The sequence below is a fragment of the Anas platyrhynchos genome, chromosome 18 (genome assembly GCF_047663525.1).
Source record: "Anas platyrhynchos isolate ZD024472 breed Pekin duck chromosome 18, IASCAAS_PekinDuck_T2T, whole genome shotgun sequence".
NCBI classification, from domain to species: Eukaryota; Metazoa; Chordata; class Aves; order Anseriformes; family Anatidae; genus Anas; species Anas platyrhynchos.
Window position 1 is genome coordinate 3828545 of NC_092604.1, and position 14118 is coordinate 3842662.

A 14118-nucleotide genomic window follows, 5' to 3' on the forward strand; every position below is an offset into this window, starting at 1 on the left:
CAGAGTAATTGGGACCATGAAATGGACACTTGAAAGGCCATGCTTTGCAGAGCCCACTGAGATAACGTCACCCGTATGACACTACAACTTGCCTTCTCAAAACCAACAGGCAGCTCGCTCATCTCATGCCTTATCAAAAGGCTTCAGCTGTCAGAAATGAAAGCAGGCAAAAAATGTAGGGCTGAAAAAACATTGGGCTCAACTTACAGACCTCTGCCACGGTTTTCAGAGTCAGAAGGTTCCTGCCAGGACTGGAGCTAAGAGAAGTAGAATGGACAGAACAGCTGGTAATGAACTCTCGGTTTACATGGAGATGATGAAAGCAGAAAAAGAACGATTTAAAATGAAAATCTGCTTGATTGATAAATGATTTGTGGTGCCCTTCCTACCCCCTCTTCTTAGCTCTCGTTTGGTCCCCAGGGCAGCCCCACTGTGTGGGCACCATGCCTTGCATGGGGAGGAGAGAAGTGGAGTGGGTCAGAAAGCAGGGGAACTGTCTGGTGTCCTCCACCAGGGCCACCTCTTTCACAGACATTACTGGGCAAAAAGGCTTTCAAGTTTAGGGTTAAAAGAGAGAAAAGATGGGGCTACGTGTATTTTTTCCAGTAACACAGCTGAACATTTTGCTTCTAGTTTTGATGCTTCCTGCTTCAAATTTTCCCTCACAGCGACCAACCTACTCATCCAACCCAACCTCCTGAGCTCTAGAGCTGTTCCTCTGCCAAAAGCACACTTGCAGTTTGATCAGAGCCCATGCAACATGCTCATGTGAACCTCTTGCTTCGAGGACTTCGAGGTCGCTGCTTGGAAGTGTTCAAATCTCTCTGCTTGCTTCATTCACAGTCCTATGGGCTGTATCCTTGGTCAGCCAGAGGGTTTGCTTCACCAGGCTGGTGCACCCATCCTGTGCCAGAGATGACTTTTTGGAATGCAGTAATCACTTACAAACTAACCAAAATATGCTGAGGCTAACCAGGATTAATGTGCAACTCTCAGGGGCTGTGAGACCCATTCTGCAAATTTAGCAATTAGATTTGAAGAGATCACATTAATTGGACATGCAAAGATAATTTCTGAGGTAAGAAATACAGCCCAAAACCCTGTCCTTTCCTGGGACACATCCAAGTTTTCTGCTTCTCCCTCCAAAAACAAACTAAAATCAGAGTGTGACACCACATCCTTCTGCAGGCAGAAATACAACAGTAACTGCCATTTAGGCAACCCTGGAAAAATGTTGCTCAATAGATACCACAGCTGTCATGGAGTTCATAAATTCAGAATAACCTAAGAGCTTTTTAGAAGAGAGATGCATCAAGTAGGATCACTACCTGCCTCAGATGGCAGCCAGCCATCAGAGAGAGGCAACATCAGCCAAAAAGAGAGGCAATAACTTTCAAAAACACCAAACTAACTAATCCAACACATGGCATGGTGCGGGATCGCCACCACGAGGACCCCAGGGACCAACTAACAGCACAATCTCAAGAAAGCATCAACCGAAGTGATTTCTAGTGTTCTAGCCCGGTTGTTGCACCATCATGTCCTGAGCTTTACGTAGTGATCCTAACCTCAACCCTCACCATAATTTAACTGACTGCAGAACACATATGCCTGCATTTAGCAGGAATCCCCCAATGCAAAAAGAGAAGAAATTCTTAACAGGAATATAAGTGTTCATCTGCTCAGAGAGTTCTTATGCATGCTGTATCAACAGCTTTGTAGCAGTGAGGGTCTCAAGACATAAAAGAAATAAAATGTTTTTGAAGAGATAATACCATAAATGAAACAACTGCTAAAATCTAAGGAAAACACACAAACAAAGCAGCATACTTTTTTTTTTTTTTTGAACATTCTTGGTCTACTAAAACACACAACCTTTCCTAACAACAAACTGCTTCAGTAAGTGTAAGAGAAATTTAATTGTGTGTTCATTCCTCAGGGGATGCTCAACAGCTCCAAAGCTCCAAATCCTTCAGAACAGGTAAATTACAGGACCAAATCAGGCTGCCTCTCCTCTAGAAAATAAACATTAAAATACAAACATGAACAATAGTAAAGAGCCACAAAGAATTCCTAAGTTATTAGCAAAACAAATTCCCTTAAGTCCTTATTAGGAGCATCTTGAGGATGGTTTGAAGAGGGAAGTCTAACCAAATTAAAATAAAAATAAAAATGGGCTTATCCAACACGAAACAAACGCTCAGTGTTTGCCAAAAGCAAAAGAGTTCAGTCTGATAAAAACTGTGACATACAAATGATGCAGGTTAAAAACTAAATTTAAGATGATAATAGAATAGCTGCCAGCGTCTTTAAATTTTCAAGCGTGGAAATGTCAACAGAGACAAAGAAATTCAGAGAAAAACAAAGAGAATAGATTAAGGATTTATTTATATCAGTGAAAGAGCTCTATGTTGCTTGACTAAGAAATGACTGAGGGGGTGACAACTGTCTGCAGACCTCCATAGGTCCCCCGACATCACCAGGAGAAGCTCACACCAGACTGCCATGGACCCATGGGTGACAGCACGACACAGCACGGCCATGACAAGAATGGGATAAAACGAGCAAACAGAAGAGATGGCCAGAAAAGGAGACAGGACCTCAAGACTGGGAGAACTCCTCAGCTGGGGAGTGATACAAATGAGGTGGCTGATGTCCTGTTGCTGGAGATACACACGCGTTTAAAGTAAACAAGATAGAAGACTATAAGCTCTTATCAGAACAACCACAAGCTGGTCACGAGAGCAAATGACCTAAGAAAAATTATGTCCTGGTAACTTAGCTTTGCCCAAGACAATATTGCTACTGCGTCTCAGTACTTCACATCTCCAGAAAGACACATTTCTCCACCTCAAACCATCAGAGGCTTTCCTGGGTCTGGCTTGGCAAATTGGCATGGATTATGCAGAAAACATGTCGGTTCCATGGGCGCTGGGATGCTCTATGCACTGTTGTCTCATCTTTTACGTGTACACCTATGGCACCTTGACCTTGATCTGTGTTTCAAGGAAAGCAGCATAGGTTTCCCACAGTTTTTGTCTTCATCACAGCACAGAACTTAACACCACTGTCCACTTCTCTTAAATCAGATAGTGGGGATTTCTGGGGGGTTGGTTTGTTCCTTTTTGGTCGGCTGGTTGGTTTGTTTGCACCTTTTTGAAGATGGCTGGTGAGAATCCTTCAGAGAGCACCAAGACTTATTAAATACCTTGCCTGGTTATTAATACTTTGTCTCTTTCTGATGCAGGATCAGGGTATCTTAAGCTCTTCTGGGACTGAAAATCCCACAGGTGGCCTTGTAAAGGAAGGGGAAACAGTTTAAATACTTTGGCTTCTTAGAAACACTCACACACATCCCTTCGTGGGGTGCAGAACTTTCTTTAGAGGTTCAGAGAACCATGTCCCAGGGATGCCCACCCATGCTTAGCCACACCTGGAGATCCTCCTCCCTGAAAGCTGGGGACATGGTGAGGACTGGTCAGGTGGAAGAGGAGCCTGCAGAAGAGTTGGTGTCATCCCTGGCAAACCTCCCTTTGGGTTAAAAGAACTGCACATGAAGATGTGTCTGCAAAGGACAGAATGCACAGAGAGGGAAGGAGGAGAAAAGATACCACCAGTAAGGCAAAGGAGCAAAGTAGGTGCAAGAACGTCTTGGCACCTTCTCCTCCAGGTGGAAACATCTTACTGAAATAGTCTTATTTACACATCTTATTGAAATCACATAATTTTTAAGAGGTAAAACTACAAACTAAAATCTGGTGAAGAGAAACAAAGCAGCATATTTAGTATTTTCCAGCTATCTTGGTCTACTAAAACACATGACCTTTCCTGACAACAATCTTCTTGATAAAGACCAAAACTGCCAGAGCACCTAAGCACCACAGCTTGCTCTGATGACGTGTTAGGGAAAAGTGCACCACGTCAGAGCTGGGAGACCTCGACATCCCAGCCAAAGGAGCCGCTGGAAATGCTTATGTCCCGCACAGCCCTTCTGCTGAAGCTTCACCTCCAAGAGAGCTCCCACCGTCTTTGGGACCCTTACAACAGTGCTGGGAAATGCTGCAGTAACTACAAGACCCATCCAGGCTCTCACAGCCAGTTCACAGCCCCAGCAGGTCTGGGATTTACCTCCGTTTGGGGAGTGAAGCAGGATTTTCTGCACAGCTACATCTGTGCTGCAAGCGGGTTCCCTGGCTGGTGACAGCCCTCGTGCAGACGGGGGCTGAGCTTCCAGCTGGCTCCGTTCCCTCCGCAAACAGATGCAGTTCCTATATCAGGGTCTGATTTATTCAGCAGGAGTCTCACACATTAAGTGTAGTTAAGTCTGAAAACAAATCTAATGACTTTAAAATAAATAGCCAACGGAGGACTTGAAACTAAAAATCTTCCTTCCTTTGACACCCACCACATAAACAGTAATAATTATATAAAACCGTGTCTAACACATGACTACACAAGGCTCTGGTGACCAAGAAAAGCACACGCTGCTTGTCAGACATAATTGCACATTTGGTTTTTCAATTATTTCTTGTCGAGATCCAGAGCCCACCATCTGAATGCTGACATTAATTATTGGTAAGCAGTTTGCCTTGTGATGGTGTCGTGAGGATTCCCAACAGCCACCCTGAGGTCCGCAGCCCTACAAGGCTGGCGTGCAGACAGCGAGTGACTCCAGATCTATCTCCCTTTCTCAGGAGGGGCTTCAGGAGAAGGTTAAAGGAACTTTCCACAGACAGCAGCAGGGTAACTGATCCCCCGGAAACATCTCTTATCCAGAAGAGAGACCCACGTCACCATGGGTCACCCAGGTGAGCCTTGTCTCCTAGAGATGACATCCTGTTTGAGCTCCTGAATGCCACTCGAGTGCCCAGCTCTTGACAATATGCTCCAACAGCTCCAACAGCCCATCATGCAAGAAAAAAGAATCCTTCTTGTCATCGGCTTTTAATTTCCTACCTTTTAATTTTGTTGACTGCCTCTTTTTTTCTTGCAAAAGGGAAAAAAAGAAGTCTCTGATCTACCTTTTCTGGAGTGTTCAATAACATGCACAGCTTTGTCATGTTGTCTCTTAGTTGTCATCTTCTCCAAGGCAAACAGCCATCTCTCCTCTCGCTCCCTTAAAAGAAGAGTTTTCCTATGCTCCTAACAATTCTCCTTGGTTTTTAAAATATCCCATTAACTAGCATACAGTGAGGTACAGGATCCACATACAAGTTAATAAGGTAGGAAACAGAGTGCGCTTTCTGCCACCACTAATTCTCAGCTGAAAATGGCTGCACGCTGAACCAATGTTATTTCAAAGGCAGCAGACAGGCCCAATCAGAGCTATAGAGGTGATAAGATCAGTAAAATCCTGTGCCTTCAGAGCTTTTAACATTTACTTGAAACAGAATAAAATCAATCCAATACAATAAATAAATAAAAACAGGAGCAGCCCAATGCTATGGTCACCACATTAATATCAAGCATGCTATAGTAAAAAAAGTAATAATAAAAAAAATTGTAAAAAGGTAAAGTTGCCCTGGCAACCTTATTTTGCTTATACTTTTTCCTGATATAAATGAATACTTAAAATCTAAAATGATAGCTTGCAATTAATGAAACAGTTTCAAGCAGCAACAACCTCAAAAAACAACTACTCCGTATCCCCAGCCATTAGTGGCCTCAGAAGATTTCATCAAATCCAAATTTCAACCTTCAGTCACTGACAGCATTTTTTTTTTAAACAACTGTTTTTTAAAAAAAAAAAAATGTTTTTTGAACATTTTTTGTTCAGCCAGGCAGATGCTGAAGTGGATTTTGTTTCCACTTTTCTAAAAGAAAATATGTGATGGCCAGCCTCACGCTCTTTCTCTATGTACATAAAGAGTGATGCTGCTGGAAGCAGTTCTGCCACTGCTGCAAGTTTGGGTGCCTGCCTTTGGAGAGGCTCTGGCTCACACCCAAGAGGATGCTCAGGTCGTCAGCCCGAGGGCACCTCCTGCACGCCCAGGAAGGGAGGACATCCACACCAGACACCCGCGAGACATCTGTGTCCACATGAGACTGAGCTCATGGACCAGAACTGCAAAACCCTCCACTGAGAGCTACAAGATCAGATCAAAAGTCAGGATAAAAACTTTGGGGGAAGCAAGCAATGCTCAGCTCCTTAGCCAATTTTCAGCTTTCCTCCCAGTGCTTTGTTCAGGCTAATTCCCAGCATCCTGAAAGCAAGCACTGCTGGTCCTCACTGATGAGCTTTCCCCAGCTGGGAAAACTTAAATTTTCCTTTGCATAAGACATCCGATGCTGGTGCTTGCTCCCCGATGCTGAAATCTGCCCACCGAGCCCCAGCCACCAGGTACCCAAGAGGTACCCAAAGCCACCAGGTACCCAAGAGGTGCCCAAAGCTGGGCACCGCCACAGCACCGCAAAATGGCAGTTTCATTTGGAAACCTCGCAAAGGTGGCTGCGGCAGCACGGAGCACCCAGTGCCGCACAGAGCATTTTGGAGATCTCCTTAGTGCTTTTGAGTCTTGGGAGGAAGTAGAAAAGTGTTCCGGAATACCATTAGCAGAGAGATGGTACCGCTGGGTAGTGCAGACAGGAGGGCATGAAATACAGCTCCACCTCTGCAGGAGGCTGGCAGTGCCTGGGATCTGGTGCTCGCTGCAAAGGGCCGCAGTGAGGACAGGGCAGGTGATGCTGATGGAGGTGACACCAGGACGGGTGTCAAAACCTGCACTGACTTTTTCCACAGCAGTCAAACTGGCTCCTGTTTTCCATTGCCTATCTTCCCTCATCCATGCCAATATAACCCGCAAACGGATGTAACCCACAAACGTGCCCTGTGTGGGTGGTGGTCCCCTCACCACGTGCTGGCACTTCCCTGACTTTCCTACCAACTCTCGTGGATGCTTCCATTCTCTGTTGCAGCCCTCTCCCCTTCCCACACCATGTGCTCCCCTCCCCTGTATACCTCAGTGCTGACACTGTTTCCAGCCTCACATTTCTCAGCTCCTATATCTCCACCTATTTTTACCACAAAACTTTTTAAACCTGGCCGATGAGTTTGCCGTGCTGCTGGTGGACAGCTGACAGGCGGAACCAGCTCACAGGACCACACAAACCCAACCAGCACCAAAGCCATGCCATGCCCTGTCCTCCTGGCACACCAGTACTGCTCTCCAAAGGAAACCCAATTAAAATTAATTTCTGTCTGACTGAGAAAGGAAGCTAGGTGGCCAGCTGCCCCTCAGAGATGGAGAAGCACCATCCATAGTGCACCTCCTGCCTCCCAGTGCGCCCAGCAAGGAAAGATGCCCCACAGCACCGACGGGCAGGAGGTAGTGAGGCCACAGCATGGACAGCCCCAGCCTCAGCACCTCCCCTGCCTTTGTGCCACACTTTCCTCCGGGCCATGGGCCCCTTTCCCCAGCCAGCCTGTGCAGCACGGACTGAAGTCTCCATCAGAGCTGCGTGCTGTGATGGTTGTTGCACCAAGGCATGGCCACAGGGCCCCCCCGTTGCACTCACACACATCTCCTCGTGGACTCCAAGACTAGAATTATCTTTCTTGCATCCGTCTCTAGCGAAGTCTAAACATGGGTGTATGGCCTCTGCACTCTAACAACTCCCATCTCATGCTCCTCACCACCCATCTCTGAGACGGGGCAGCGCACCCCAGCAGAGCTGCAGCTGCCCACCGTGTCACACTGCAGAACAGAAAACTGTCACGTACCTGCTGGAAGAGCTCCTCCTCCCAGTGCTGTTGCTCTCGTCGGCCTGTGGGGCAAAACACATTAAAAAAGGCTGTTTAGGTCAAGAAAGGCAAGGCTGTCTTCCAACACTTTGGGTGCCTTCTGCACCAAAGCCACCTGAGTTTTTCCATTCTGAGTCACATGCATCCTCCATGTTTAATTTTGGCAGGACGTGTCGTGCACTTAAATCCAAGCAGGTGCACCAAGTTTTCCAGAGACTGAGGCAGGACTTCAGAGACAGCTCCACCAAGAAGGCGATTTTTTGTTTTTATTCCCATCCCCATGATATATCCAAAAACAACTGGCTGGCAGCACTGGTGGAGATCACTTGTGCGATTATTTTGTTGTGCTCTACCAGAAACCTCCCAAGTTTAAAGCAACAATCCATTCTTTGCAGGAGGAAAACAAGGCCAAAATACGCAATTTGCTGGAAGAAAATTCAAAGCATCCAAGCTCAGACAGCCTAAAATTACACCAAAATCCCACAGTGCCTTGCATTTGCTCTGCCGGGCTGGATCGGGCATGGAGACACTGGGTGTCATCCCAAAGCTCCTCATCCCAAGCCACGACTCCTCCAAGCCCTGCCCTGCCTGGAGGCCGGGTTGCAGGGAAGGAGCCCCCAGGGTAGCTCCCTGCCCAGACACACCTGGCTCGCCTGCGGGCGGCCCAGTCCTGCCCTCCCAGTGTCAGGAAGGGGATGAGCAGGAGCCGCCACGTCCTCCCTGCCTCCTTCCTCCAGCTCTCTGATTAGAGGCTTCCTTGGAAAGACAATATTATTCCAAACCCAGAAATTTTATTTCTGAATTTGTGCAAATACAAGTTAAAAGATATTAGCTGCATTTCACATTTTGTGCAAATGGCAGAAACAGGCAATTCATGTGCAGCAGGATGGGGGCTAGCCAACGATTTCGATAAAATAAACCCTTTTTTAATTTAAATGCTAATGCACTGAATTAAAATTTAATAACTGAGGAAATTGAAAAGCCGAGCAGGAATATTGGAAATAAATCCAAGCAGAAACAGCTGAAATTAAAAATTCTAGAGAGTGGGAGGATAGCAGCTAAGCTGTCTTATATGATTACATTTTTTTTTTTTCAGAACGAAGGGGGGAAGGAAAAAAAATCCTATCTTTGGCTGGCTGTAGGGCAGTAAATCGAGAGTGCTGTGATTTATTGCTCAATTTTCCTGAGGGAAAAAGGCTTTCTTTCATGCTGAAATATTTCATAAATTTCAAGCCAGCATAAATTCTTAATTTAAAAGTTATGGAGGTCACATTTAGTGCACTGGTGCAATTCTGAAATCTTAAAGGAATAGCAACCAAAAAATTACAATTTGATTTTATTTTTCTTAATTCTTTGGATGAAATTTTGTTCAAAGGGATTCTCTGAGTTACACAAGGCAGAAAGGCATCCTGGCTTCTGAAGGTTTCAGAAATTCACTGGAAATGAAGAGATAAAAATCTAATTCAATTACAAAAAGGTATTTTTTTTTATTATTATTGTTAGCCACTTGAGGAATTTCTGTTAAAAAATTTCCTCCCTCCATTGCCTGGGAAAAGCCAGAAGGGAGGAGCTGACAATGTAATTGCTTCTGTTAGATCTCCAATCTTTTGTGAGCACTGATATGTTCATTTGTTATACAGCTGTTCAGCTACAGAAAGGATGTCAGAGCACCCATAATTCAAAGCAATCAATCAAAAATTAATGATTTGTCATGCTTACACAATGGGAAAAAAAAAAAAAAAAAAGCTTTATGGGTTCCTGCAACTGGTAGATTGCTCAAACCTTCAGGGCATTTTCTAGAAGATTAGATCTGTGTGTACAAAAAAGAAAAAAAGGAAAAAAAAAAAAAAAAGATAAAAAGGAGACTTTACATAAAGCCAGGCCAAAAGCCTTGTGGGGTGCTATGGCATCAGCATTACCCGAACTCCCCTACAGATCAGAGCCCACCCCTTTGAAGAGCTTTCCGCACAGCCCAGCCTCATGGGCAGCCCATGAGCCACCTCCCGCGCCCCTCGCTATGAGCAGCCCCAGAACAGGAATGGAGCAGAAAGGCTCCCGAGCTCCAGGAGTCCCCCAGCGCAGAAGCCCAAGCCAAACTCTGCCCTCCCATCACCAGGCTGCACTGCTCCAGCGGCAACACTGTGTGCTATCCACCCAAAATTAAAAGATTTGGGTTTGGGAAGTAGGGAGGCACGTCAGCAGCTGGCACCAAGCCTTAAAATCAGAAAATTGTTTGAATTTGCAGTGTTTGTCCTCCATGTAAGCAAGGTATCCTTTAGGTACAAATTCCTTCTTTGAGAGCATTGTGCTGGCAGCGTGCTCCAACACGAAGCGTGCCGATAGCCCAGCGCCGTACTTTATGCTTGTACACACGTGCACAACCTCTCATCTGGTTTACCACCCCGCCTAATGCAGACATTGCTCCTTTTCCTACTTTGTATCTGGAGTCGAGCAAGTGACATGCTAGAAACAGGATGGGGCAACCACACTTGAGGCTCAGGACAAACGCGCCCACGCGCAAGGCCCAAGTCCAGGCCCGACCCAGGCCCACCTGCGGCATCACCTCGCGATGTGGGCGACCCACAGGCAGCACCAGAAGAGGCAGCACCAGAAGACCCCTGGCAGTTTTACATGTATTATTTACTTCGTTTTTTGTTTACCTTCTACGTTTGGTGTGCATTTGCTCTGTGCTATTTCCCCCATCCACTTTATTTTTTTTAATGAATTCTAATGACAATTTTTTTGCTTTCTAACTTCTTTTCCTGAGCAATTCACGGGCTGCCCCGTCCTAGGCTGCTGCATGTATCAGTGTAAAGGGTGAGACATGCACGAGGAGCACAGAAAGGGAAATGTGATGGTGTGACCACACCAGCATTAGGTATTTCTGTTTTAAAAGACAAACGAACCACAAAGAGAAGAGAGCTCTCAATCCAGGTAGTTTAACACCAGCCAAGATGCTCTTGGAGGGAAGGAGACCATCTCCCAGCCTGCCCATGTGGAAAAATGCTCAAGATCTCAGTGATGGACACCAGTGGTGTGGTTGTTCAGGGGCTGCTGCAAGCCAGCACCTGACTTCCTATTTTGGATCTGTCAGACCAGAAGAAGGATATCAGATCCAGACTGGCTCTCTGAAAGGTTTCTGGATGCTTAAATAAGCCCATCCTCACCAAAGGTGCCACTAGGAGAAACCTTCACACACTGCTCCAGTTTCCAAACTGGCAAATCTGCTGTACCAGCAGTTTATCTCGGTCGTGACTCCTGAGGGACAGCTCCATTTGGTTCAGCACCAAGCCCGGCGAAGCCTGGCTGGGGCTGCAGCTACAGCATGGTCTGGGCAGAGGTGACTGCTGCCAGGCTGCTGGCCCCAAACAGATCAAATTCACAAACAACTTCCTTGTCACAGACCTGAGGACTTGAATTTACGGCTTTGGTGCAGGGCTGGGTGGCAGCACACCCTGTGACCTGCAGGAATGGCCATCGTGGCCAGCCCGAGCCACTTGACACGTGGCTGTTTCTGAGCATGGCCAGGCAGTGCCCAGCGACCCGCTCCATGGACAGAGACTGAGCAAGCGCTACCTGGACCAGCCTGAGAAACCACCACAACAGTGCATCGCAATCCCTGGTGGCACCACCCTGGCCTTCAGCACATGGCCCTACCCAAAAGGTGCTTCTTCTCCTCTCCCGCTCAGCTTCAGGCTCACACGCAGCACTGGGAACACGGGGAGATGCTGCACACGTTTCTAAAAATCTGGCTGAAACAAGCTTTTGTTCTTTTATTTTGTAATGAGCTGGATTTAGAATCAAATACTAAGTTTTGATGACTTTAGCAGGTCACACTATTAACCCATATAAAGCAAAATGTTGCTTTTAATTTCTAGAACATCCCATTTAAGGAGCAGAAATATCTCAAGAAAGTTAAAGCAGTGGATTGGTAGAAATCGCCATTCAACCACTGGCAACCAGAACATACTGAAATGGTTGAGAGCAGCTTTCAATGAAGTAGTGTCTTCGGGAAGAGGAAAGATAAATCGTCTGCACACCAGTTTACCCAGTTAATTTAATTCAGGGACTTCCTCATTTTTAATTGAAAAAGCAGAAGAGCAGTGTTTGCGCCTCCCTGCCAGTCCATGAGCCAGGAAGGATGGGCTCTGCTCGCCTCCACCAGGACATGGAGCTTTGCAACAGAGGCAAGGCTCCTGCTGCATAATTAGTACCACAGCTTCTTGCATAAAATAATTTACAATTCAAAATATGATTCCAAAGGTACTTTTGTATGTATCTGGTACGTTTAAGGTAGTTAAACAAAACTAATACAAATAAATATCTATTAAATTAAAATGCACAAAACCAGAATGTGGTTTCTGGCCATATGTTCCTCAATTCAAGTGGTAAGCAAAAAGTAAATCATGAGATAAATAGAAAATGTATCAGTCAACATCTAGCAGGATAAAGTGTCAAAAATTAGGAGTCCAAGCAGATGTACAACTGACCCCAGAAATGCATGTTTAGAGAAAGGGCTGCACTTTTTTGGGAAAAGAAAACACAACATTTTAACAGTTACTGAGAAGCATTAACAACTAAAAAGCATTAAAATGTTAAATGAGATTTCAGACTTAGGCATGGGCTTTCTGTCTGATCACTGAAGTTACCACCACAAACCCTGGGGCCAGCATAGACAGGACAGGGAGCCCTGGACCCACACGGGCTGGTAGCAGCTCAAAATCCACCAGTATTGAACCCAAACTGCTGCCTGACACACCTCCACTGCACTGCATTCAACCCGTGTTAATTAATGCGTATAAGAATTAATTGTTCTCACCCATACTACCAATTCCATGTTTTTATGGAAACTTGTGAGGTCCTTTCACAACCTCTCCCGAAGCAGAGTTAAGGCGGGTTAACTCACTAGATTGTTTGTGGAAGGGTGGAATTGTTTGTTTTACCTGGGGGGGGGGGAGGGGAGGGAAAAGAAAAAAAAAAAAGCAATCTGAACACATTCCCAAAGTGTTCAAGCTGAATCATTTTCGGCAAAACACAAAACACACATACAGGTCAGGAGGGAGCCAGAAACAGATACCCAGCATGGAAAATTTCACCCCAAATAATTAAAATTTGGCAACACGATAAGCGACTGAAAACAGATCTTACAAAGGAATGTGCCATAAAAATAACTGCTGGCCTACCTACCTGCACTGTCTATTATTATTAACTTCAGAGCAACAGAAAATGCAGGAAGTGTTTTTTTTCTTTGTTTTTTTTTTTTTTTTTTAAAACAAACGGTAAGACACTGGCAGTTTCCTATTTAACTTTCATTAAAGAACAACCAAAAAAAAAAAAAGAGAGAGAGAGAGAGAGAGAAGAAACCCCCTACTACACCAAAACATCTGCAGAACACCAGGACCCATCCATACACCCATGCCCTTTGCTTCCCACTGTCAACATGGGAATGCTAAAGAAAAGCTCAAGTGATGAATTTTGCACTGCAGCCCTCTGCATTTCCCCCACTTTGTTCTCTCCCTCTCCCCGGTCCCAGCTCAGTGACGCTCCTCAAGTTTAACAAAAGTCAGGGAGTGATGCTGAGCTGCTGGGTGAGCTGAGCACCTGTGCCCACGCACTTCCTGGAGTCAAAGTATCCCCTACACCAGGCAAAATGATCTCTGATGCTTTGGAAAGCTTTGGCTTGGCTTATCCCATCCTTACCCTTTACCTTAGCACATCTACACGGGCTGCACGAGCCTCTGAAAGGGATGATTTTTCCATGAGGGAACAACTAAGTTCATTGGCAAGGAGGAATGCACTGCCTATTTCCTCAGCTGCAGCATTCCCCTCAAGAAATAACCAAAATAATAATAATAAAAGAAATTCAACGAGGAGGAAATCTGAGCTCTACCGAGGCATCTCCCCCAGGAGGGCAGGGAGCACCAGCAGAGCTGAGCCCCAGGTATGGGGTGCCCCCGGCCCTGCTCATTGTGGGCTCTGCCCTGACGAACAGCGGTGCTGAGTTAGTGCTGAGCATCTGGGGCAATTCCTCCCCTTCCTTCAGCTGATGTCTTGCCGCAGTGAAAAAGTCAGAGCACTTAGGGACTGAGGTCGATGCTTTCTCCTGCAGCAAGGTGGAAAACCCAGTATTAAAAACAAATCACACTCCAAGATAAGAGTAGTGGGAGTATTTTCTACTCGAGGTCACCATGAGAAAGGCGGTGACTCTTACCTTGGCCACAGAAGTGCATGAAGCCCCAGCCCAGCCAGAGGTGAGCAGGTGAGAAGAGCACCAAGGGTGACAATCAGGGACATAAGGGCCATGCAGGAACAATCACCAGGCGCTGGGCTCACCCAAGCAGCATCAATGGCGCTGGGACAGGTCCACCCATCAGTGA

The 14118-nt window shown here is 45.9% G+C and overlaps 1 protein-coding gene across 19 annotated transcripts in view; it reads right to left on the reverse strand.

The window, feature by feature from the left end:
* The window catches only part of ZNF618 (zinc finger protein 618), a 176918-nt gene that overhangs the window by 98962 nt on the left and 63838 nt on the right, over positions 1-14118 (reverse strand). For all 19 annotated transcript variants that reach the window (XM_072025363.1, XM_072025360.1, XM_072025361.1 and 16 more), the window contains exon 2: positions 7721-7764. In XM_072025363.1, coding sequence (XP_071881464.1) covers positions 7721-7764 — 44 coding nt within the window. The remainder of the gene's footprint in view (positions 1-7720; positions 7765-14118) is intronic.